Genomic DNA, 26,385 nt, shown 5'->3' with positions numbered 1-26,385 from the left:
CTCTGGCGCCCCATTGCTGGGGCTCAGTCAGCACTCCCTGATCCACCAGCTGGGTGACATTAGCAAGTTTTCATTTTTACTTCTGGGGCTGGGGGTGTGAGCACCCTCAGTGCATCGAGGAGTGGGAAGGAGGGAGGTGCTGTATGTACTTAGCCTGGAGCCTAGAGCATGCCCCTCCTTGACTGAAGGTGAGCTCCATCAGTAATGCCAACTGGGGTGATGGCGATGATGGTGATAGCTGATGGTGGTGGTGATGGTGATAATAGTGGTGATGCCAATGGTAATAATAATAGTGTTGGTGATGATGAAGGTGAAGGTGATGGTGGTGGTGATGGTAGTAATGGTGGTGGTGGTGAAGGTAATGAAGAAGGTAGTAATGATGATGAATGGAGCTGTGGTTCAAGTAGTTGAGAATCTGCCTTGCAAATACGAGGCCCTGCGTGCAACTCTCAACACAGCCTAAAAGTCCTCTCAAAACAAAATCAAAGAGCCAGGCACTGGTGGCTCATGCCTATAATCCTAGCCACTTAGGAGGCTGAGATCTGAGATCGTGGCTCAAAGCCAGCTGGGGCAAGAAAATCAGTGAGACTTCCTATCTCCAATTAACTCCCAGAAAATCAGAAGTGACGCTGTGGATGAAAATGGTAGAGCACTAGCCTTGAGCAAAAAAGAGCTCAGGGACAGCGTTCAGTCCCTGAGTTCAAGCCCCAGGACCCACAAAAAACAAAAATCAAGATAGTAATGATGGTGATGATGGTGGTGGTGATGATAGTGATGGTGGCAGTTTGGCACTTCTTGAGCCCTGATACTTCCAAGGTACATTTTTGTGACCAGGAACAAGCAGGTTAATTGCTCACCCTTGATTTATTTGTTTCTCATCTATTTTTTGTTTGTTTTTGATCAATGAGAACTATACTGTTCATCTAAAGCAAGAGTATTCCATTTTTAGTGCGAAGAACAAAATAAATTAAAAAGCGAGAGCTAGCAGGTTAGTCTGTGGCCCACGTCTGGTGTGGCCCACACACCATATATATAGCCCAAAGAGACTCAAGCCCAGCTTGAAAGTGGAAAAGAGTTCTAATAAGGGTTACTTACAGAGCACTGCATGTCTGGTCCATATCTCTGGAACCCCCCTCCCCTGAGCCACCAACCCCCACCTACCAATTCTCCCTTTATGTGGCTCTAGGTCCACAGCAGCAGTGTGGACTAGAGCTCCACCTAAGGGCAGAACAGCAGCAACTGCAGGCCAGTGAGGCTACAGAGCCTGGGGACCTGTTTATGTGAGCTCAGTCCTTGCTCTATGGTGGGGTTCTGACCCTGGCAGACACTGTCCCATCATGGGAAGGAGGGCTTGTGCTGCAAGCAGACTGATGAGAGTAACCCTGGCTAGGCGTCCCTGGACTCCTAGTTACAGTTCATAGTGCCTTTGTTACAATATGAATAACTAAGAATACCCTGAAATGGTATTTTGCATATGCTTTTTTCTTTTTTTTTCTTTGCCAGTCCTGGGGCTTGAACTCAGGGCCTGGTCTTTGTCTCTGAGCTTCTTTTCTCAAGGCTAGCACTTTACGACTTGAGCCACAGTGCCAGTTCTGGCCTTTTCTGTTTATGTGGTGCTGAGAAATCAAACCCAGGGCTTCCTGCATGCTAGGCAAGCGCTCTACCACCAAGCCACATTCTCGGCCCTGCACATACTTTTTGTATGTGTGTGCCAGGACTGGGGCTTGAACTCAGGGTCTCCTACTCTTGCTTAGCCTTTTTGTTCAAGGATAGTGCTCTACCACTTGAGCTGCTTCTCTGCTTCTGGCTTTTTGCTGGTTTATTGGAGATAAGAGTGTCACATACTCTGTGTGTGTGTGTGTGTGTGTGTGTGTGCACGTGTGTGCGTGTGGGCATGCACACATGCGAGTTCTAGGGCTTGAGCTCAAGCCTGGGCACCGTTCCTGAGCTTTTGTGCTCAAAGCTGGTGCTTTACCACTTGAGTTCCTGGGGGGAGGGTGGGTTGTTTTGTTTTGTTTTTTGTTTTGTTTTTTGCTGGTCGTGGGGCCTGATCTCTGAGCCTGGGCACTGTCCCTCAGCTCTTCAGCTCAAGGCTAGCTCTCTACCACTTGAGCCACAACGCCACTTCCGGCCTTTTCTGCTTATGTGGTGCTGAGGAATCGAACCCAGGGCCTCATACATGCAAGGCAAGCACTCTACCACTGAGCCACCTTCCCAGCCCCTGGTTTTGTTTTTGTTGTTGTTGTTATTGTTCATTTGTTTGTTTGATAGTTAATTGGAGATAAGAGTCTCCTGGACTTTCCTGCCCGGGCTGGCTTTGAACTGTGATCCTCAGACTTCAATAGGGAGGATTACAGGCGTGAGCCACCAGCGCACACAGTCCACATTTACATTTGCCCAGGATTTGAATCCACACATTAGTCTACAATAGTCATAGACGTGTCCTATGCTGTACTTGATAGGTATTTAATTCTCCTTGTCAAGGGTGGTTTTGACAAGGATTCTCCCTTGCCTGCTGGCCTCAGAAATTAACATCCATGTCTCCTCTCCCTCAAAGCTGTAACAATGAATATCATCTACACAGAGCAGAGAAAAATGGGAATGTCACCCCCAATCACGGAGGAGAAACCTAAGGCAAAAAGAAAAGCCTTGTGATCACCAATGGAAGAACAGTGGTATAAGTTACAAAAGCCCGTTGCATCCCCTACTCTTTTCATCCGCCCAGACACATTTCCATTCTCTAAAGCAGATACACAAGAAGCCTTTGCATCAGGCCTTATTTACGGCCTCAAAGCCGAGGCAAGCATGTCACCTTGTAAAATGCAGAGGAACAGCATGTATCCATACTAATGTCGACGTCTTCCAACTCCCCTCGCTGAGGTGTAGTGAGGATAAATGAGAGACAGGGAGGAAGAGGTGCAGAGGCCAAGGGCAGTCACCAGACACATGCCTGCCCGTGGCAGCAGGCAGCTGTCTTGGCTCCAGGGTATGAGGCTGGGGCTGAGCAGCCTCCTAGGGAGGTAAGGTAACAAATGCTCATAATTAGAGCGAATTATCTTCCTTGGAAAATAAGCAAATTATTTTCCAATTTAATGAATAAAGACACTTCTAATTAGCTCCAGGAGAGAGATCTGCTTTCAAATTTCAGTAGTTTAAACTCTGTGGGCTGTGTGTTAGTGTGTTTTTTTTTAATGTTCTACCTTCATGGTTTATTTTACTGTCTTCATGTGAGGGAATTTTAGGATATGAGATACAAACACTGAGATGATTCAGATAAACGGTGTGTGTGTGTGTGTGTGTGTGTGTGTGTGTGTGTGTGTGTGTGTGTGTGTGTGTGTGTGCGCGCACGTGTGCGCACGCGCCTGGATCAAGGCTTTCACTTAGAACTTGAGTGCTGTCCCTTAGCTTTTTTTGCTCGAGGCTAGTGCTGTACAACTTGAAGCCATAGCTCCACATGTGGCTCTTTTTATTGAGGTTAATTGGAGATAAGAGTCTTACAGACTTTTCTGCACGGCTGTTTTTGAACCTGGACCCTCAGATCTTAGCCTCCCGAATAGCTAGGATTACAAGCATAAACCATCCGTGTACGGCTGAACACTCATTTCAAACAAAACATCTGGGGTAACTGGCCTTCTGAGAGATTCTGTGCCTTACCCAAGGGACCACAGCTGCTCTGCTGTCCCCTGGGACTGGATCCCTAGCCGTTGGCATCACCAACAAAGGAAGGGCCTTGCCAGATTGGTGCCATCGCTTGGACTGGTTCTGCTTCCCTCCTGCGCCCTCCCCTCCCTGCAGCTCAGGCCCCACCATCTCTCACCTGCCCCAGTGCTGCTCCTGCCGGGGAGGTAGCCTGGTCTAGCCCCTCTCAATCCCTTCCACTGTGCGTGTCTGTAACCAGCCTCTGGGTCTACTCTGACTCCTCAGGCCAACAGCCAGAGTGGGGTTGATTGGAATGGGAGAGCTGTTTTCTAGCTCCTGCTCCTAAAGCATCGGGAATCACAAGGACTTCATCAACCAGATCTCCCGAGCCCTCGACTTTGGCTCTTCGGGTTGGTTGGTTTTGTTTGTGTGTTTAAATTAATAAGCTTTCACATTAGAGCAAGTTTTAAACCTACTGCACATCACAGGGAGACATATTGGCTTGGGTTCTTTCTCACCCTTAAACCCTAGGCTGCTTGCCTTGTGTGTGTGTGTGTGTGTTTGTGTGTGTGTGTGTGTGTGTGTGTGTGTGTGTGTGTGTGTGTATGCTGGTATTAGGGGTTGCCGTGTGTGTGTGTGTGTGTGTGTGTGTGTGTGTGTGTGTGTGTGTGTGTGTGTGTGTGTGTGTGTGTGTGTATGCTGGTATTAGGGGTTGAACTCAGGGCCAAGGCTGACATTCTACCACTTGAGCCAGCCAAATCTTCAGTTCTTTTTTTTTTTTTTCCCCAAAAAAATATTTTTGGTGCCAGTACAGGGGTTTAAACTCAGGGCCCTGGATTCTTGGCTTGGCTTTTTTTTTTTTTTTTTAATTCAAGTCTGGTACTCTTCCACTTGAACCACAGCTCTGCTTCCAGTTCTGTGTTTTAAAGTGGAAAAGAACACAGGTGCGTGCGTGTGTACGTGCACATGCACGCACGCACACACGTACCGTTGTGAGTGGTTGTCACTGGATCACATGAAGTCAATTTCACATCCATCCCTTCTGGCATCCTGCTCCATCCAGGAGTCTAACCCCCCAGCAAATAGCTCTGACTACTCAGCCGGGATTAGCCCTGCCCGCCCTCTCTCTGCTCTGCCTCCCAGAACCCACCCCGTGTTCCTGGGGTCTGCCATTCTGATTAGCTGGTTCTGGGTCAGGAGGAGGAAGTCCATCTCTTGTTGAGCAGACTGAGAGCTCAGGTTCCTGCCTGGGGAGACTCAGTCCCCACTACCTGCCTTTCAGCAAGCTGCCTTCTGCTCCTGACTCTGAGTGTTCCCTGCTCACAGGCCACGTGCTGTAGCATTCTCACAAATGGCTCCCTGAGCGTGTCATTGGGCAGCTTAGAAGATACAGTGAGAGTAACAGTATGCAGTGACTCCATTTTATATCGTGTGTCTGTGTGTGTGTGTGTGTGTGTGTGTGTGTGTGTGTGTGTGTGTGTGTGTGTGTGTGTGTGTGTGTGTGTGTGTGTGTGTGTGTGTGTGATGTGCTAGTACTGGGGCTTGAACTCAGGGCCTGAACATTGTCCCTTAGCTTTTTCCCACTCAAGGCTGGTGCTCTACCATTTGAGTCACACCTCCACTTCCAGCATTCTGATGGCTAATTAGAGATAAGGGTCTCTTGTATTTGTCTATCCGGGCTGGCTTCCATCCATGAACCTCAAATCTCAGCCTCCTGGTTTTAGAACTTAAAACCAAAGCACTGTGGTTCAACTCCTCCATGACAGTGACGTTAAACAAGACTCCCTGCAGAATCAAGGTCTCCCTTCAAATGCTAGATTTGCCAAGGAAAACAACAATTCTCTCTCAATTTGCCCATTTTCTATAACAGGGGTGATTGCTGCTAGTTCACATCTGTAGCATCACCTGTGTGGGAAGTTTGGGGGTTCCACGCCCCCTGCACCCATTTGGCACCCATTAAAGTTTATGTGTATGCACACAGCGGAAGGCATTTTTGTGGAAAGCATTTTGTCTAATTCCAAACAATTTAATAGAAATGTAATTCAACGGGGAGAATCGTGGTCCGTCAGCCCTTTCAGAGTGTAGATAATGTTGCAGATTAAAAGCCAAAGCTGTGTTCATTATAGTCAAATAACATGAGTGTGTGAATTACCATTTTCTTTGCCGATGGTCTATTTCAAAAGTGGGCCATTTTTCCCATTATAATAATAGGCTACATTTTCTTAAAATTATTTGATTATGATTGGTCCTGTCTATTCAGTTTGCAAATAAAAAGCTTTTGCAGCACTCAACTCCCTGTTCCCAAACAGCCTGAAGCTCTGATTCTGTTTTGAACTGCTACAGGTCAGACCCTGAGGAAGCTGGAAAGAATCCGATCCTGCTCCCAGGAAAGAAAAGAGGTAACAGACTTGGGGGGCGGGAAACAACTCTGTTTGAAAGGACTTGAGGGGTTCAGCTTGGTGAATGGGCATTCCAGGACTTCCTTTTTCCCCTCTCAGACCAGAAGAGAGCTGACAGCAGGACCTGCCGGCCAGTGTCACTTGTAAATAACACTCTCCAACAGAGTGGATAAGTTAGCTTTGTGTCCCTGTGTCTTGAACCAGCATCCGGGCATTCAGACCCTTGCTTTCTGGAGCCATTTAGACTTCCTGGGGCTTCCACCTGCAGATGGGCCAGGACCAGCTGCTGTGATCTGGGCCCCTGGTAACATCTGTAGTTGACTGGTGTCACCTAGGGCTGGCTGGGGGATTCGCCGGGGCGCCCCGCTTCTCCTCCATGGGCGGGCTCAGCCTCCAGCAAGAAAGGCAATTTCACCCAGGCTGTGTTCCAGCATCCAAGAGTAGGAGACAGCCAGCTGCAGGTCCATAGCTTCCATAGTGTCCCTCCCGCCTCAAGTGAAGGGGCATCTGTCAAGCTGGGGCCTGGGGCCTCAATGCGAGCCATCATCAGGGCCAGCCCATGCTCAGGGGATGGAGAAAATGAACAATTAAAAAAAAAGGAAGAGGAGCTAGGAAGGTGGCTTAGTGCTTGCCTAGCACGCATGAAGCCCTGGGTTCGATTCCTCCGTACCACGTAAGAAAAGGCCGGAGTGATGCTGTGTCTCAAGTAGTAGAGTGTTAGCCCTGAGCAAAAGAAGCTCAGGGGACAGTGCTCAGGCCCTGAGTTCAAGCCCCAGGACTGGCCAAAATAAAAAGAAGAAGAAAGAAAACAATGGGTGGGGTTGGAGGGCAGTAGGCAGGACTTGTTTTGGAGAAGGCTTTTTGTTTCTTGGTTGTTTTTGGTTTTGTGGCAATAGGGACTTACAGGTAAGGCTGGCCCCGAACTTGCATTCCTCCTACCTCTACCTCCTGAGGGCTGGGGTGGCAGGTGTGTGCCACCATGCCCAGTACAAGACCTCACAGTGTGTGTGTATGCGTGTGTGTGCATGCATGTGCTAGTCCTAGGGCTTGAATTTAGAGCTTGGGCACTGTCCCTTAGCTTTTTTTTCACTCCAGGCTGGATGCTACCACTTAAGCCACAGCTCCACTTCCGGATTTTTGCTAGTTAATTGGAGATACGAACCTCTTAGAAGCTGGGTGCTGGTGGCTCACGCCTGTAATCCTAGCTACTCAGGAGGCTGAGATCTGAGGATTGCAGTTAAAAACCAGCCCAGACAGGAAAGTCTGTGAGACCCTTATCTCCAATTAACTACCAGAAAACTGGAAGTGGCACTATGGCTCAAGTGGTAGAGAGCTCGTCTTGAGCTGAAGAGCTCAGGGACAGTGCCCAGACCCAGAGTTCAAGCCCTACAACTGAGGAAAAAAAAAAAAATCTCATGGACTTTCCTGCTTGGGCTGGCTTTGAACCTTGATCCTCAGGTCTCAGCTTCCTGAGTAGCTAGGATTACAGGTGTGCGCCACCAGCACCTGGCTGGCCTCACTTCTTGATGGGTGGGAACAGCTTCAAAATGCTGTAGCCATTCTTGAAACCTACCCCATGGTGTACATTGATCTGTGCTGAGCACCAAGGGGTGAGCAAGGCCAGGTGTTCTGGGGACTGCAGGGCTGGGAGAACTCTGGGTGCTATAACTCATTGGGACAGCATGAGAAGTGCCCTTACAGATGGACTCAGGAAGCAAGGTGCAGGTCAGTCAACTCCACTAGCAGTATCAAGCCAGGTGCATGGTGGTGCATGCCTGTAATCCCAGCAATCAGAAGACCAAGGTAAGAGCTCATAAGTTTGAGGCTAATCTGGGCTACATAGGGAGACCAGTTGAAAACAAAGAAAAAAAAAGGGAAAGAGGGAGGGGGGTAGGGAGGAGAGAAAGAAGGTAGAAAAGACAAGGGGGGCTGGGGATGTGGCTCAGTGGTAGAGTGCTTACCTAGCATGCATGAAGCCCTGGGTTCGATTCCTCAGTACCACAGACAGAGAAAAAGCTGCAAGTGGCGCTGTGGCTCAAGTGGTAGAGCGCTAGCTTTGAGCGCGGGGAGGCTGAGGGACAGAGCCTAGAGCCGGAGTTCAAGCTCTAGGACCGGGAGTGGGGGGGGGGGGGAGACAAAGAAAAAAAAGCGGAAAGAAAAGGAAGAAGGAAGGAGCTGGTTAGGGCAGGTGTCCTTGGAAGAATGAGGAGTCACTTTTTCTAGGCCAAGAAAACAGCTTGTTCTCAGTGGGAGAGCTGAGAAGTGGCAGCAGAGGCCAGAGGTGACCTGGGGGTCCTCTGACCACGCCCCACCCCCAGGGGAGGTTAATGTGGAGTCTTAACTGGGTAGCGGGTGGGGGCTGGCCAATGAAAGCACGAGGCTCCTAGCAGGTGCCCACCAGTGCGTCACGGCTTCCACACTGGCGCAGTGAATTGCCAGGTGACAAAGGGCATTTCCCAGGCCAGGCTGGGCCAGATGGCCACATGACTGCTCTCTCTCCCCCATCCCTTAGCTCATTTCCTGGAGGGGCTCTCTGCAGCTCGGCTTAGAGTATGAGGGGGGGCAGTGCTCTGCTGGGCCTGGGTGCTGGGCTGTGATGGTCACCCTGTCCTCTAGTCTCCTTTCTCAGCTGGACACACAGGCAGTTTGAATTTCCTCCTGTTTCCATCCATCTACCTAGGATGAAGGCTGGCATGCTGTGGCATGCTTGGCTCGGGTGGTCTGAGGGGGCAGACTAGGTGGAGATGGCAGTTCCTTCTAGAAGGGACTTTTTTTTTGTCGGTCATGAGGCTTGGGCGCTGCACCTCAGCTCTTCAGCTCAAGGGAAGCGTTCTACCACTTGAGCTACAGCGCCACTTCCGCTTTTCTGGTGGTTTATTGGCGAGAAGAGTCTCATAGGCTTTCCTGCCCGGACTGGCTTTGAACCGTGATCTTCAGATCTCAGCCTCCTGAGTAGCTAGGATTACAAGTGTGAGCTACTAGTGCCGGGCTAGAAGGCAAGAGCAGGGGTCTGTCTTCCTGTACGGAGGTAAGGGTGAGCCCAGGCCTTCTTCCTGGGATAAGGACCAAGGGCAGAGAGAAGCATCCAGACCTGGACCCGTTGTGTCCACCCACCCCAAGCTAGGACACAAAATTGCAGCATCCCACCTATCCATGTTCAAAAGTTAACTCAGAAATAAAATAAATTCCCCAGGCACTGGTGGTGGCTCATGGCTATAATTCTCACTACTTAGGCTGAGATCTGGAAGATTGTGGGTTTGTTTTTGTTTTTGCCAGTCCTGGAACTTTAACTCAGGGCCTGGGCACTGTCCCTGAGCTTCGTTTGCTCAAGGCTAGCACTCTACTACTTGAGCCACAGTGCTACTTCTGGCTTTTTCTGTGTATGTGGTACTGAGGAATGGAACCCAGGGCTTCATGCATGCTAGGCAAGCACTCTGCCAGTAGGCCACATTCCCAACTCCAAGATTGAAGCCTGGGCAGCAAAGTCCATGAGATTCTATCTCCAAAACATCCTGCAAAAAACCTGGTTGGAGGCATGTCTTAAGTGGTAGAGTGCCAGCCATGAACAAGCAATTTGAGTAAATGCACACCTTGAATTTAAACCCTAATACTGGCATAAAAAAAAGGAAAGAAAGAAGGAGGGAGAGAAAGAGAAAAAAGGAAGAAAGGAAATAAGGAAGGAAAGAAAGACAATAATAAACAATAAAGCAAGGTTATGAAGGACTTAAGCGTGTGCTCTCTCTCTCCCTCTCTCTCTCTCTCCCTGTCTCCTGTCTCTCTGTCTCTGTCTCTCTGTCTCTGTTTCTCTCTCTCTGTCTCTCTGTCTGTGTCTCTGTGTCTCTGTCTCTGTTGTCTCTCTCTCTCTCTCTCTCTCTCTCTCTCTCTCTCTCTCTCTCTCTCTCTCTCTCTCTCTCTCTCACTTGCTGGCTGGCTCTCCTTGACAACACGACTCCTAATTTCCACATTGCCAGCTACTCCCCTAGTGCCAGTTGCCTGAGAGCATTTCAGATCATTCCTCTTCTAAAAAGTGCTTGGAGCAGGAAAACAAAGGGCAAAGCTGTTTATCTCCATACCCAGGGTTAATCCTGAAAGATGTTTAAGATGGCTGCAGGCCCTCTGAGACAGGCTTTCCCTACAGGCTTTGGTTTGGTTAGAAAAACAAAGGAAGCTGCCCAGATCTCCTCCCTTGCCCCCCTCCCCCTCCCCTTCTCCTTCTCCCCTCACTGCTTCTCCTCCTCTGTCTGGCATGGCTCCCTCACCTGTTGAAATCTCTCTTGCTGGCACTGTGCGCTGTACACAGGATGTCAGGTGTAGGCCGGGCTGTGTCACCACGAAAGGCAGGGGACAGACCAGAGGTCTGGTTTCAGAGCTGACTAGACCTGCATTCTGCTGCTTTTCCCTGTTGAGGTTGTGTAAGCTCCTCCCTGGGGGGGGGGGGGGAAACTGATGACAGAGCCAGGGTAGGGTGCTGCGCCCCGAGAGCTTGCTTGATGACATTAAGTCCCAAAGAAATTGTGTCTAGTCCACACCCTGTTACAGGTCTTCAACAGTGTGCCCCTAAAGGGGCTTCCGGCTTCTCTGAGGACAAGAACTACAGAACAGTCCTTGTCCGATGAGGCAGCAGCAAGCAGAGCTGTTGTTAGTGTAGCTGTCTCCTTTAGAGGGGACACCCCAGTTTGCCACCCCTGGGCTCCCACCTGCTTGATAGTAGCAGGTGCACAGCAACAGCTTCAACCCCCCGTGTTACAATTCTCCTAACAGCTCCGTCCGTCCGTCCGTCCAAACCACTAATGGCAGAGCGAGGGTGGGGCCAGACACCAGGGTGCGGTGGGAAACAGCGCTTCCCTCGCCTTAAATAGGTCTGGTAGCTCACACTTGTAATCCTAGCCACTGGCGAAGCTGAGATCTGAGGAACCGTGGTTTGAAGTCCCCGGGGGAAGACAAATCCAGGCAACTCTTATCTACAATTAACTACCAAGAAAGTAAGAAGTGGAGTACTAGCCTTCAGCTAAAAAAAAACCAAAAAACAAAAAATGAAAACAAAAACCTTCAGGAACAGCATCTAGGCCCTCAGTTCAAGCCCCAATAAGTAAGTAGAGAAGTAGAGAAGTCTCCCTCAACTGGGCATTGTGGCTCATACCTGTAATCCTAGTTACTCAGGAAGCTGAGACTTGAGGATCCAAAGTTTGAAGCCAACCCAGGCAGGAAAGTCCATGAGACTCTTTTTTTTTTTTTTAGGGGGGGGTCCGGTCGTGGGGCCTGAACTCTGGGCCTGGGCGCTGTCCCTCAGCTCTTCAGCTCAAGGCTAGCGCTCTACCACTTGAGCTACAGTGCCACTTCCGGCTTTTTTCTTTTTGCTTATGTGGTGCTGAGGAATCGAACCCAGGGCCTCATGCATGCAAGGCAAGTGCTCTACCACTGAGCCACCTTCCCAGTCCCTCCATGAGACTCTTATCTGCAATTAACTACCAAAAAGCCAGGAATGGAGCTGTGGCTCAAGTGGTAGAGGGCCAGCCTTGAGTATAAAAAGTTAAAGGACAGTGCCCAGGCCCTGAGTACAAGCCCCAGTACTCAGAGACAGACAGACAGACAGACAGACAGACAGACAGACAGATCTAATTAGTGACCAACCTGCCCAGCACCAAAGGTCCCTCCTCCCCCACCCCTCCAGACCTCACCAGACCCCAATCATATATCCCCAGGTCAAGACCTAAGGACTTGAGAGAGAGAGAGGGAAAGGACTTCCTGGAAGAGGTGGCTTGGACAGGCACGGGAAGGGTTAACGGTCATTTCTGAAAAATCTAACTGTGCTGGTCTCGGCTGGAAGTCAGTAAATACTTTCAGTTCAGCTGGTAAAAATATTCTCAGGTCGTCTCTAACAAGTATTCATGGTTCCTGCCTGTAGAGATTATATAGTGTTTATGGCCCCCGGTCATGAATTATTAATGACTTTGAAATTGTGGTCATTGTGGTTTACTCAAAAATCATTAGAAGGCAAATTTATCATACCATGCTTTAAAAAAAAAAAAAAAGGAAGATGGCAGAGAATTCACCCAGCACAACACCCTAAGTGTCCACACAGGTGACCAGGACACCCAGCACTCGGGGACATGGGGCTCCTGAGCTCTGAGGAGCTTCATCTCTCCTGGGCCCTAAAGGGCTTTGAGACATCAGATCTGCCCCTTCCCCTCTCCTCCCCCCCCCCCCCCCACAAGCCAGGTGCCCCTGGACCCACCCTTGCCCTCCCGGTGGGCTCCACAGCGCCCTCTTTGGAGGTGGTGGTGTATTACAGTGCCTGGAGCAGTGCTAGATTGCAGCTAGTATCTCTTGACTTCCTCTGGGCCTGGGGATTCAGTGTGGTGTGGGGGTGGAGTGGGGAGGGGGAGGCTGAGCCATCCCACTCGATCCTGGAGGATCCTGGACCTTGGGGGGCTCCAGAAGTCCTGATCCTGGCTGAGTGTCCCCAGGCAAGTGTCCCCAGGCAGGTCATCTCCAGGCCTGTTCTTCACCTCTGGGCGAGCCTGCGTGGTAATGGGTTTCATCTTTTGCAGTGGAGTGGAGGTTTGAACAGTCCACTCTTGACGGTGTGCTTGGCTGAAGAGCTCACTTTGTAAAGAATGGCGAAAGCATTTAACTCGCCTGCCTAGAAAATGCCTTTAAACCACCTCTTTTCACACACATACACACACACACACAGAGCTCCCTGTTATTTGCAGAGATTTGGGGTGCACGCCTACAGGCTTCCCTGGGTTTTCTCAGGCAGAGGAGACAGGGGTTTCGGGAGCCAGTGAAGGTTCCTCCACCCAGGGAGAGGTTTATCCAGACAGGCACCCCCTGTGACCGTGTACCCCTTCCCCAGTGCCCCTCCATTATTACCTTGGCTTGTTACATTCTACCAGGCTTTCCCTGGTCCATCTTTAGCCTGTCAAAATAGTTCTCAACCTAGATTCCGTCACCAGTTTGTGTGTGTGTGTGTGTGTGTGTGTGTGTGTGTGTGTGTGTGTGTGTGTGTGTGTGTGTGTGTGTGTGTGTGTGTGTGTGTGTCCCACCTCAATGTCATTCACAGACATCAGAGACAACTTCTTAATAGCCACTGACAAAATTGTGGCCTGGGATGGAGACTAGACTGACCCCACAGCATGCCAGCTCAGGCAGAGAGGAAGAGATGGGGGTGGGGTGGTACTGATATGTCCACTTCCCACACTGGCCTATCCTGTGGCTGGATTATCATAAAAGTATCAGCCACTATGCGAGGGTGTTATTTACCATGGGCCAGGCGCTGCGGTAAGCATTTTTCACATACTACTTTTATTTTTTATAGCGCCACTGCACAGATTAGGACTTGGCTAAAGAAGTAAATAAGCTCAGCAGCAGAAGGGCGCCTGTGTCACTTCAGCTCAAGGCTCTGACTAGGGGAGGGAGCTGCTTCTCCAGAGCCAAGAGCCAGGATGGCACCCAGGGCCAAGAACAGATGAAGGGGGCGGGTGTGGTGGTGCATGCCTGTAATCCCAACGCTGGGAAGGCTGAGGCAGGAGGAGCGTGAGTTCCAGGCCCGTCTGGGCTACACAGCAAGCCTGTCTCAAAAACCAAGAACCAGATGAAGGCTCTTCCCTGTCTGTCTTGATAGTTTCCTGCTTCTGTAGCCTGCTCACATGCGACCAGCCAGCTGTCCCACTTTCTCTGCTCACCTGGCAGAACGTGCTCCCCCAGACTCACGTCCTGCTTTCAAGAGCAGAGCCAGCCTGGCCGTCTCAGCCTCGGGAAGTAGAGACAGAAGTATCTGGAGTGCTAGGCATTCTAGACTCATAGTGAAACGGAGGAGACAGAGGGGAGAGGGGAGAGGAGGAGAGGAGGGGACGGAGAGAGTGGCGGGGTAGGGGCTGTCTGTCCCACCCTGCTTTGCTTGGGGTGGCAGGGACACAGCCTCTGATGTCATGAGGACCTCTCCCCCTCCCCCCCACCCCTCCAGGGGTCTCCATTGGGTTCCTATGTCCTTGACACCCCTGCAGACGACGCCTGGAGTTCTCTGACTCCTGCCCTCGTAGCTTCGAGGACAGACCTCATTGTAAAGCACAGGGCAGACGCTGGGGTCCAGGCCAGCCGGGCACGGGTGCCAGCTCTGCCACTTTGAGTTGGAGGACTCTGCCTCAGCATCCTTAACTGGCAAACAGGGACAGTAAAGGCCAGCCCACAGCCCCTGATGGAGAGACCAGCAGTGACAGTGGGAAAGGGGAGGGGGTCAGGGGGACAGGGACAGGGACCAGAGCCCACCGGCCAGGACTCAGGAGCAGATGACACGGAAGCCTGGCCAGGGTGGGGACCTGAGATACCAGGGGCACCCGTGGGGGAGAGGGGCCTGTGGGCGTGGCTGGCCACTCACTGGGCTTGTCACCTGCCTGCTGTGTGCCCGCCCCTAGTCCCCACCAAGGACTGACAGACCGAACGTCACCCCCATGGAGTGTGGGTGCTCGTGGTCGAGGCCTGCAGGGGTGGCAGAGTGCAGGAACTCAGGAAGACCCCTGGATTCGTGTGAGAAGCTATGCAGAGCCCTGGGAGTGGGCAGCAAGGCCGGGGGGGGGGGGTGACAGAGGAGTCCAGGCCTGGGGCTGCTCCTAGGGGCTTGGACACTTCCCTTCAAGGGAGAGGAAGTAGGAAGGAAAGCGTGTACCTCAGCCAGCACACCTGTGATCCTAGCTATTCAGGAAGCTGAGAGCTGAGGGTCACAGTTCGAAACTAGCCTGGGCAGGAAAGTCTGTGAGACTCTTATCTCCATGAACCACCAAAAAGCCAGAAGCAGAGCTGTGACTCAAGTAGCAGAGCACTAGTCTTGAGCAAAAAAATAAAAAAATTATGACGTTCAGGGATAGTGCCCTGGCCCCGAGTTCAAGTCTTGAGTAGCAGTACCTACACACACAGAATAATAATTCATCTATTACGTGGTGAGCGATGGGGGGGGGGGCGCAGGGGCGTCGCAGACTCAGGTAGAGGTGATGGGCTGGGTTTGGAAGAGCAGTGAGGTGTGGAACTTTGTTGCTGGGTTGGATATTGGGTATAAGTGGGAGAGGGGGGGACCAAGAAAGGAGGGAAAGTTTGTCAGTGATGAAGCCGGGAAGTGTGAGGAATGTGCTGGAAGCTGGAGAAGACCCAGTGGGGGCTGAAGTCAGGTAGGAGTGCCAGGGAAAGCCGAGGGGGCCTGGAACCAGGAACCTGGGCGCTTCCCACCTCTCTGGAGGAGGGAGGGTGATGAGCTACGCAAGCAATCCAGGAGATTAAAAACTATTTTTAGCCTTCTAGATAAGGCTAAACCCCCCTTTTCACCGATCCACTCCCTCCCGGAGCCCCAGCGTGGCTTCCTGGAGTAACTGTTGCTGCTGGAGAAGCCTAGCTGGCTGTACCTTTCCAGACCTTTCCTTACACTGTCTTCTCCCCCCCCCCCCCCGCCTCCTCCTCCTCCTCTCCTCTTTTGGCAGTACTAGGTTTTGAACTTAGAGCCTGTAATCCTAGCTGCTCAGGAGGCTGAGATCTGAGGATCACAGTTCAAAGCCAGCCCAGGCAGGAAAGTCCATGAGACTCTTATCTCCAATAAACTACTAGAAAACCAGAAGTGGCGCTGTGGCTAAAGTGGTAGAGCACTCACCTTGAGCTGAAGAGCTCAGGGACAGCACCCAGGCCCAGAGTTCAAGCCCCATAACTGACCAAAAAAAAAAAAGAACTTAGAGCCTCTCACTTGCTAGGTAGGGGCTTTCCCACTGGAGCCACATCCCCAGCCCTTTTTGCTCCAATTGTTTATTTTTGGTGCCTTCTTGAGGCTTGAACTCAGAGCCTGGGTGCCGCTGTACTTTATTTATTTATTTTTGCACAAGGCTAGTGCTCTACCACTTGAACCACAAATCCACTTCTGGCCTTTTTGTGTGTGTGTGTGTGTAGTTTATTGGCGATAAGAGTCTCACAGACATTCCTGTCCTGGTTGTGTTGGAACTGTGATCCTCAGCTCTCAGCCTCCTGAGTGGCCAAGCTTACAGGCGTGAGCAATGGCACTTGACATCTGTTGTGGACATACATTTGGAGAAGACATGGACTATGGGGGGCAGCCCCCCAGTCCCTTCCTCCCTCCTGCAGACGGAGCACCACAAAGTTCACTGCTCCCTGTCCTCCGTGTTTGTCCTAAGCTCCCCACCAGCCTGATCATCCGCATTAATAGAGTCCCTGGAAGTGACATAGAACCGCTGTTTTGATCTCAGTGGACCACTGCCAGGGCCCTTATTTCCCGACATTCCAGATCCTTCCTCCTGCCACCAGCCCGCCACCATTCTTTAAGGCCTGTCTCCCGCGACTGTGCTTTCAGGGGTTGGTGCACAACCCAGGTTGTGATTGTCGTCGGCCGGCTGCCTGTTGGGAGAGTGTGAAAGCCACTCCGCTTCGGAGACTCGCTGGAATCCACACCAGCTGTTTCCCCTGGAGACAGGCCGGCTCAGCACCCCCCCCCCCCCCCCCCGCCATGGGCCGGGGATATGGCTCCCATGGCTGGGCACAGGCCCAGCTGTGTGCCGGGCCTGGATTCCATCCTCAACATCGAAGAAGGGAAAGTTAGGCCATCTTTCTCCTGCCTAGATGCCAAGCGGCTTCCGGCTTAGTTCAGGGAGCTGGGGTCGGCTCCGAATGCAAATTCCAGCAGCAAAATGTCCCAGTGAGCATCGTATGGCCGCTAACCTTTACAGAGCAAGTGTTACATCGCGCCAGCCTTCCACGCCTGTTATATTTATATAGTGCTTGCTTTTTATCATCCCATTCCTTCCAGCATTTTTATTGAGATAGAATTCATGTAGCACAAAATGCACCACTGTGTGTGCCAGGCTCCCAGATCAGCCAGTGCTTCCTCTGGCTTGCCTGGCCACACAGGGCTTTCAGTCCCCTCCTCATCTCCCTCCCCCCTGCCCAGCCCAGCCCTCCCCACTGAGACAGTTCACTCTCTACTAAGGCTTGAACTCAGGGCCTGGGTGCTGTTCCTGAGCTTTTCTGCTTAAGGCTAGTGCTCTTCGATTGGAGCCACAGATTCACTTCTAGTTTTGTTGTTCTTTTTTTTTTTTTTTAATTTTTAGTGGGTTTAATTGGAGATAAGACTCTCGGGGACTTTGATGCCTAGGCTGGCTTTGAACTGTGATCCTTAGATCTTCGCCTCCTGCATAGCTAGGATGACAGGCGTGAGCTATTAGTGCCCAGCTTTCAAGATTCTAAAAAGCCTTTTGCATTTGCCAGCCTAGAAGGTCCTTTAGAATGCTTGTGGCCCTTTGACAAGAAGACTTTTCTGAGAATGAAAGGCAATCCTAATTTTTTTCCCCCCAATGAAGCATGCCTTGAAAAATCCAAGGACGTGGGCTGGGAATGTGGCCTAGCGGTAGAGTGCTTGCCTAGCATGCATGAAGCCCTGGGTTCCATTCCTCAGTACCACATACACAGGAAAAAAAAAAAAGCCAGAAGTGGCACTGTGGCTCAAGTGGTAGAGTGCTAGCCTTGAGCAAAAGAAGCTCAAGGGACAGTGCCTAGACCCTGAGTTTAAGCCACAGGACTGGCAGAAAGAAAAGAAAGGAAAGAAAGAAAGAGAGAGAGAAAGAGAGAGAGAGAGAAAAAGGAAGGGAGGAAGGAAGGAAAGAAGGAAGAGGAGAGAAGGAGAGAAAGAAAGGAAGGAAGGAAAAGAAAAATCCAAGGGTTTGTAAAGATAACAGGCGGTGCTTGGAATTCAGGAGAAAGCGCTGGCTCTGGGCAGAATTTGCAAACCCTGAAACCAAGTGTGGGCCAGGGCCACTGCTGGACACAGCAGCGTGCAAGGCGGCCTTGAACGCTTCAGACTTTTGGGAAATAATCCACTCCACCCCCTTGGTCACCTGGCGTGTGCCCACACTTACCGCTTTGCTTTTGCGCCTGCCCAGGATCCTGGGCATGAGAAGCCCAGATGCTTCTGCAGCGGTTGCTGTGCGCCACTTGGCCTCTAGGGGGCAGTCTCAGCATTGCATTAAGTCCTGCGTTGCTTGGCTTCAGTTTGCAGTACGTAAACTTTGAATATAGCGTTGGTCGTTTGTCTTTTGAAGATGAGAGTCTGTCTGGGATGTTAGCAAATGCGTGGGGAGTCGGCTCTGAACTGTCTTTCTGCCCTCATCCCATATGCACAAAAGACTTAGCACCCAGCACTGGAATGCACGGAATCACTGCACAAACAGCAGAGCTGCACTCAGCTAGCTGGGTTTTGAAGGAAGAATAAGATACCGTGGGTTGTCTTTATTGTGGGTATGAGAACACTTATTTGAGGGGTTTGTGGGTGTGGGTCAGGTGATAGAGCCTTGTGCTTGAGTTCAAGCAGGTGCTCGGAGTTCAAACCCCAGTATTACCAACAGAAAAGAAAAAAAGGATGTCCATTGGAGCTGGGAGCTGGTGGCTCACGCCTGTCATCCTGACTACTCAGGAGGCTGAGATCTAAGGATCACAGTTCAAAGCCAGCTCAGGCAGGGAAGTCCACGAGACTCTTATCTCTAATTAACCTCCAGAAAACAGGAAGTGGAGCTGTGCCTCAAAGTGGTAGAGTGCTAGCCTTGAACAAAACAGCTCAGGAGCAGTGCCCAGGCCTTGAGTTCAACTCCACAATAGACACACACACAAAAAAGTATTCATTTGGGAGCTTGGGTGTAACAGTACATTTGCCAGGTGTGTGCAACAACTTGACTTTGTTTTCTGGCACCACTATATGCAGGCTATTAAAGTATCACTTATTTCTCTATTAGCTGCTTATCTGAGCCTTTGGACTTGGAAGACTTTGGATTCAAACAGAGCTGAGCGTTAGCTCTTTGCTAAGTTATCTCCAACTTAGCTGGAAACTGCACACACCACGCAGAGTTCAGATTGGCTCTGTAGACAGAGGTATATTGTTCATGCAACTGAAAAAAAATACAAGATGAAACTGGTTTTAGGCATGGCCGGATCCAGGGGCTAGTTACTGTTAAAGGGTCTGGCTTCTGTTTGGTCTGGCCCTCACTGCTCTCAAGCCTTCTGCCTGTGCATGTGTCACTGTTGGGTAGAATCCTCCATGCGACATCGTTTAAGGACATGCACAGTCCAGGAGCCCAGTGAGGTGATAAAAACATACTTCTTGCTTGGTATGTGAAGAAACTTCTTCTTTCCTTTGGTAGTTCTTGGAAATTCAGGGGAAGAGGAACAGGGACGTTGCCAGTCCCTGTTGATCTAGCTCAGATTATCTTTCTAGTACTGTGCCAGCACAATCGCCTGTCTGTCCAGCAATGTAGAAAAACACCTTTCCTTCCTTCCTTCCTTCCTTCCTTCCTTCCTTCCTTCCTTCCTTCCTTCCTTCCTTCCTTCCTTCTTTCCTTCCTTCCTTCCTTCCTTCCTCCCTCCCTCCCTCCCTCCCTCCCTTTTTTTTCAATGGTGCTAGAGATTGAACTTTGGTCCTTTCACTTCCTAAGTGGGTGCTCTGCCATTTGAGCCATGCCCCCTGTCCTTTTGCCTTTAGTTTAGTTTTTTTTCCAATAGAGTCTCTTACTAACTTTTCACAGGCTCATTCTCAGACTGTGATCTTGCTTCCCACCTCCCAGTGGAGTACCTGGGATTACCAGCATGCATCACCATACCCACACCACATGGATGGATGGAGAGGGGAGAGGTGCTTTCTCAAAGGGAAATCCAGGTGCCATGACCAGAATAAAAGAGCTAGACTGTGAGCTGACAGGAGGAGCAAGGGAGATGTCCCCTGTCTGTCCATCCCTGCAGGCTTGGTGGTCCTCAGTAAGTTGTTGCAGTTGTTTTCAGTCTTGTGCTGCCTCAGTTTCTCCCCAGAAGATGGGGTAATGCTCCCAGAACCTGGGGTTACTTTGGAAACCGAGAACAAGACACACGGAATCCCTGAGACCCAGAACAAGCATGTGCTTGATACTCATAAAATGTCCCTTGGTCAGAGGCAGAGCTGGGCGGCACGGGGGTGACGGCTGAGGGCGCTGTGGTCGCGTCTGGATTTTCAATTAATTAATTGTTATGCCTGTACTGGGGCTTGGGCTCAGGGCATGCGCAGTGTCCCTGACCTTTTTTGCTCAAGGTTGGCACTCTACCACTTGAGCTTTCTGCTCCACTTCTGGCTTTTCGGAGATAAGAGTCTCATGGACTTTCCTGTCCAGGCTGGCTTTGAGCCATGATCCTCCTGCCTCAGCCTCCTGAGTAGCTAGATGACAGGCGTGAGCCACGGGCACCCACCTTCTTTGTCTTTTCTTCCGAATTCCAGCCCAGCTAAGTTGATATCCGCAGGTCCTCTCCCCTCCCCCTGGCCCAGGGCAGAGCGATTGGTGAAGCCGAGCAAGCGTAGAAGGGGCTAGCCACACAGCAGGCACAATCACCTTCTTCACCTTCCCTTTTCACAGATGGGGAAACTGAGGCCCACAGGTGGTAAACAGAGTTCAGGGGCTCACCCGCACGGCTCCCAATCCGCAGTTAATTAGTGAGCCCTAGCTATGTAGTTAAGTGCTAACAACATAGCCCCTAATGATAGCCCCTAATGATACACTGCGGCGTATATAATTTAATACTAATTGCAGGCTTTCCAGAATGAACCGCTGCTGTGTTGGGGGTCCGGGGGTAAGCGAAGACTGTGTGGAGACTGAGCTCCAGTCTCAGGGATGTGAGTGAGGCTGCAGGGAGAGGAGCTGTGTGCCCTCCCCCTCCCCCCTCCCCCCCTCCCCCCCCTCCCCCCCCCCCCCCCCCCCGGCCAAGGGAGGAACGTGGTCCTCAGGGCAGGCTGGAGAGAGGCTTGGTCCTCCCTGCTGGTTACTGTGCCCCATCCACATTTCACCTTACCTCAGTCTGTTTCCTGTGACTGTCACAGCAGGCCCGAGCCTGGGTCATTTGTCAATTAAAAAAAAAAAAAAAATAAGTTGCTTCTTTGGCCCTTGGGAGACTGGGTCCCCAGAAGTCCACAAGCATGGTGGCAAGTTTGGGCAAGGAGTGTCATGAGTCACATTTTGGGAAGAGGCAGGGCAGTGGAGCACGTGGGAGGAGACCAAAGCTGACCCACGATGGCTGTAATTAGTCCAGCCCAGGGATACCAACCCAACCATCCTTCACTGCCTGCAAGGATCACTCCACTCCCTCAAGAGCAAAGCGGCCCCCGCTCTACACTCTTAGCCAACATGAATTTTGCAGACGACAAACCACTTCCAAACCAAGGCTGCGGGGACCCGAAGTCCACCTGGGAGATACAAGAAGAGTCAAGGGTGTGGCCCAGAGCCAGGCCTGGGCTCGCTGTGCAGGTTCCCAGCTCAGGCTCTGGGGGGGAGGGTTGAGAGCCCCTGGGGAGAGAGGCCCCCTCATTTCAGCACTGCTCCACGGGCCTCAGCCAGGAGCTGAGATACAAACCAGTCCTCCTGGTCCTAGAGAGTCCAAGCCCACATCTCACCATGTCGTGGGACTTGAACTCAGGACCTGGGTGCTGTCCCTGAGCTGTTTTGCTCAAGGCTAGAGCTCTACCACTTTGAGCCACAGTGCTACTTCCAGTTTTCTGGTGATTAATTGCAGATAAGAGTCTTGCAGGGACTTCTTGTTGTTGTTGTTGGTCGTGGGTCTTGAACTCTGGGCCTGGGTACTGTTCCTGAGCTCTTCAGCTCAAGGCAAGCACTCAACCACTTGAGCCACACTGCCACTTCTGGTTTTCTGGTGGTTTATTGGAGATAGGAGTCTCAGGGACTTTCCTGCCCAGGCTGGCTTTGAACCGCCATCCTCAGATCCCAGCCGCCTGAGCAGCTAGGATTACAGGCATGAGGCACTGGTGCCCGGCTTACAGGGACTTTTCTGCCTGAGCTGACTTCAAACTGAGATCCTCACATCTCAGCCTCCTGCATATCTAGGACATGAGACACCAGCACTCACTTTTGTTTGTTTTTGTTTTGGGGCCAGTCCTGGGGCTTGCACTGAGAGCCTGGACAGTGCCTTTGAGCTTTTGGGTTCAAGGTCAGTGCTCTACCACTTTGAGCCACAGCTCTACTTCTGGCTTTTTTGGTGGTTTATTGGAGATGAAAGTTTCACTGGACCTTCTTACCTGGGCCGGCTTTGAACCACGATCCTCACATCTCAGTCTCCTGAGGAGATGGGATGACAGGCGTGAGCCATCACCGTTTCTGGATGATTGATGTGCAGATCCCATTGGAATCCAAGGAGGGGCTAGGTTGCCTCATGACCTTGCTCCGGTCTTCCTGGCGACGCTGCCTCCCCGTAGCGTGACGCATTCTCCCGAGGATGGGAGGTGACAGCCAGCACAACCTTGCACAAACTTCAATTTCTTTGAAGTCCATATATCTTCTCAAAGTGCCATGAAATGTTTCATTCCCTAGCATAATATATCAACGGTCACCTTAATATTTCAAAATAGTTATGTAAAATCGCCGTGGAGCCCAGGCAAAGATACCTGGGCTGCGTTTCCTTGTATCTTAAATGGGATAATAATCACCAGCCCACGAGCTGCCGTGAAGATCAAAAGCAAATAATGTCTATGGAAATGCTACGGAAACGCTTCGCAGGTCCCTGTGTTGTTGCCCTGGGAGGAATGGAGCTGGTAGCCTGTAAGCTAACTCTCCCAAGGGCGGCTGTCAAGGGAGTCAGGCCTCTGTCCTCTGTTCCCAGGGAGCTAGTGAGCTTCTGTGGGATGATCGGGAAGCCAGAGAAATAAAAGAGTAGGGCTAGCTATTGTTAATCTATTTTTTCTTAAAGAAAACATTTTTTATATAATTCTATCATCTCATCCTTTCTTACTGCTGGCTAGATTCCCTAGCAAGAAGGGCTAGCTGGGCTCTGGTTGCTCACGCATGTAAGTCCTCACTATGCAGGAGGCTGAGATCCAAAGGATCCAGTTCATAGTCAGCCTAGGCAGAAAAGTCCTCACGACTCCTTCAAAGTAACCAGCAAAGGCTGGGAATGTGGCTTAGTGGTAGAGTGCTTGCTTAGCATGCATGAAGCCCTGGGTTCGATTCCTCAGTACCACATACACAGAAAAAGCTGCAAGTGACGCTGTGGCTCAAGTGGTAGAGTACTAGCCTTGAGTACAGAGAGGCTCAGGGGATAGAGCCCAAGCCCTGAGTTCAAGCCCTAGGATCGGAAAAAAACAACAACCAGCAAAAGGCTGGGTTAGAGGCATGACTCAAGTAATAGAGGGCCAAGCTAGCATCACGCCTTGAGTTCAAATGCTGGTACTGGAAAAGTGAAAAGAAGAAAGGGATGGAGAGTGTTCTTCTCTTTTCTCCATGGTGATTGTTCAGACTCTTTTCCAATCGCATTTCTGTCTCAGATGTCCTAGATCTTTAACTTGCTGTGATTTGTGACCCAGGACCAGGGGCTGTGTATCTCTGATCTATTCCTTGGCAAAAAAAAAAAAAGTTATTTAGCAAACAGTAAATTGCAACACATTAACTCAGTTTGTTTTGTGGCTGTACGGGGACTTGAACTCAAAACCTTGCATGTGCTCAGCTGGTGCTCTACTACTGGAGTCCCACTTCTAGCCAGCTTTTTGCTAGATGTTTAGAGATGGAATCTCATGGACATTTCTGCCCGGGATGGTTTCAAACCCCGATCTTCTGCATCTCAAGTCTCCTGAGTAGCTAGGTTACAGGTGTGAGCCACTGGCTCCCAGCTTCGGTTTTTATTTTAGGAGGTGGGCCCTAAGGAGTATGTGGGGTTGCCGTCATTGTTTTCCCGGTCTGCACATGTGCCACTTGAAATGTGTGCAGTTTATTATACGTTCATTGTGTTTCCATGAAACCAATCACTTGTAATAGGCGTTATCTCTGATGGTCAGGTTATGCGTTTGGCCACAGAGGTCAGAGGCTCAGTGGAGACTTCTAAAGCAACAGCTCAGTTGTCTGCTTAATACAGGCACAGGGGTATCCAGCAAGTGGAATGGTGGCCAGGAGCCCCCTCTACCCATCTGGGAACAGCAGCCTCATTCCAGGCAGGTTCAAGCCCCAGCTCCTCTGCTCCAGTCCTTCAGTGGGAAAGGACAGCTCTTTCCCCCAGAGAATGTGCGAACTCCAGGGCTCACCTGAGTCCTCTTCACCCCACAAACCAATGCATCACCTGGCCTCAGGAAAGCACCGTGTAAATCCGGCTTCCAAGCTGAGTTCCTGTGGCCCAAGGGGCACTCGAGGGACTCACCAGGCAGCAGGAGGAGCTGCTTGGTGGGGCTGATGGAGCCCCAGGGGCAGTGCAGGGCCCTGCACAGAAGAGGAGGTGCAGAGTGTCTTCCCCAGCATCACCCCCCCCAAGGGCCTCCGCTCCTGGGGTCATGTGATCTGTGAGGACCGCGTTGGTTATAATGGACCTGCACCCCTGGGGTCTGCTTTAGAACAGCCGGCTCTGGGTGCCTCTGCTTCCGAAGCCCAGCCATAATTAACGAACGCTGAGCCATTCATGGAGGCCCAGATCCCTTGCAAGCCACGGGAGGCCAGAGCAGCAGCGAGGCTGGGGATCTACCTCTCCTAGAGTAGCAAAGCCCAGCGTCTCCAAACCCCAGTGGGCCACAGACAGCCTCTGGGGTGCTGGGTCGCCAGAGGGATGCGCCCGGGGAACCGGGCCTTCGTCAAGGTTGGCCTCCGCCTCCTGACCTCCAGTGTCAGTGAGTCAGGCGCCTGGCTCTCAGAGAGGCCTACCCGCGATCGGCTGTCACACCGCTCTGTTTCTTCATTGCAGGAGTACTCTAAGGACATGGTGACAGACTTTGATGAGAAACATGATGAGTATTTAATATTGCTTCAGCAGAGAAACCGGTAAGAGGAGGCCCTCCCCCCCCCCCCCCCCGCAGCCCTTGTTATTAGAGAAATAAATATCTGCTTGCATTTATTAACAGCACGGAGGCTTTGATTCACGGAGGAATGGAGAGTGTGTTTTCTGCTCCTAGTTCTCCATCCATTGGTGAAATTGGATCTGGATCTTTATTTATTTACTTTTTGTGTCCGTGCTAGGGCCTGGGTGTTGCTCCCTGAGCTTTTTCACTCAAAGCTGGTGCTCTACCACTTGAGCCACAGCTCCACTTCCGGCTTTCTTGTGGTTCATTGGCAATAAGAGTCTTCTGGACTGGTTTGGAATTGATCCCCAGATCTCAGCTTCCTGAGTAGCTAGGCTTACAGGTGTGGGCCACTGGCACCCAGCCCATTGAATCTTTTTCTTTTTTGTCAGTCATGGGTCTTGAACTCTGGGCCTGGGCGCTGTCCCTCAACTCTTCAGCTCAAGGCTAGCGCTCTACCACTTGAGCCACAGCGCCACTCACGGTTTTCTGGTGGTTTATTGGATAAGAGTCTCACAGATTTTCCTGCCCAGGCTGGCTTTGAACCTCGATCCTCAGAGCCTCCTGAGTATCTTCATGCCAAGGGATGCTGAGTGGAGTTCGATTACACTTGGGTCTGCACCTGGGCAGGGCGTCACCGGAAGGTTGGGTAGGGCTGCTTGGGCCTCTGGAGGGCTACGTTGGGGCAGTGTGGGGCCATCAGTGTGATTTGAGAGGGGCCAGCGTTGAGGCCCGGGTTGGATTCCTCAGCAGTCTGAGCAAGCTCATTGCCAATTCCATTGTGGTTTTCTCTTCAGGCCGGAGTCTTGCACTAAGCTGCATTTGCAAACTCAAGCCTGGAGGGGCCTGGCCAGGAAGAGAGCCGCCTCGGGGGACAGAGGGCACCTGGAATTTTCCTATCCTCCTATGTCTGCTCAAACTAGCTTGCGTTTGTTTGTGGAGCGCCCCCTCACCCCCCACCAATCCCCAGGGTCTCACGGGGAAGCTAGAAGTCTGGATTTGTGAGTTTGAAAACATTGGTAATGAATTCAAATTCAAGCCCAAGGCAGACAGAAGCATCCTGCATCTCTGCAAAGCAGGTGTGCCCTGCTGGGGAGGGGGCTGGGCCCTGATTTTTGGTCCTCGCTTCCATCTGTGGGCGGAGGGGTGGGTGGGGTTTGCTGGCCACCCAGGGGAAGGTCACCCTGACCTTGGGAGTAGATGGATGCAGCCCTTGCCTGGTACGCACACTGCAGGGGGGTGGGAGGTAGCGGGGGGATCCTGATGGCTGGGTTTTCAAACACTGCTATGGGCTGTCTTCTGTCTCAGTGGAGAACTTTGGGGTCTCTCTCCTTCCCTCTCTAGGATGAGCCAGAAGCCCAGGCCAGGCCCCCTCCTCAGTGCTCAACTTCCCAGGGGCTCCTGGCTCCTGACCATCAAAGTAGCCATCCCCGAAAGCTCCAGCCCATTAGACCCACGGCGAGCTTTTACCCTTATTAACGCAGGGGGCAGGGAGAGGGGGGGAAGGGGATGTTTTTATTCGATTGCTGG

At 51.4% G+C, this 26,385-nt stretch overlaps 1 protein-coding gene across 4 annotated transcripts in view; it reads left to right on the top strand.

The window, feature by feature from the left end:
* The window catches only part of Katnip (katanin interacting protein), a 117,666-nt gene that overhangs the window by 19,044 nt on the left and 72,237 nt on the right, over window positions 1–26,385 (top strand). For 2 of the 4 annotated variants that reach the window (XM_070004279.1, XM_070004277.1), the window contains exons 2-3: window positions 5,983–6,038; window positions 24,762–24,838. In XM_070004279.1, coding sequence (XP_069860380.1) covers window positions 5,983–6,038; window positions 24,762–24,838 — 133 coding nt within the window. Of the gene's footprint in view, window positions 1–5,982; window positions 6,039–24,760; window positions 24,839–26,385 lie in introns of those variants that run through there. The other 2 variants (XM_070004278.1, XM_070004281.1) reach the window with 2 other exon arrangements.

The sequence above is a fragment of the Dipodomys merriami genome, unplaced genomic scaffold (genome assembly GCF_024711535.1).
Source record: "Dipodomys merriami isolate MVZ:Mamm:240054 unplaced genomic scaffold, mDipMer1.0.p SCAF_62, whole genome shotgun sequence".
Taxonomy (NCBI): domain Eukaryota; kingdom Metazoa; phylum Chordata; class Mammalia; order Rodentia; family Heteromyidae; genus Dipodomys; species Dipodomys merriami.
This window is presented reverse-complemented; position numbering and strand designations above follow the sequence as displayed.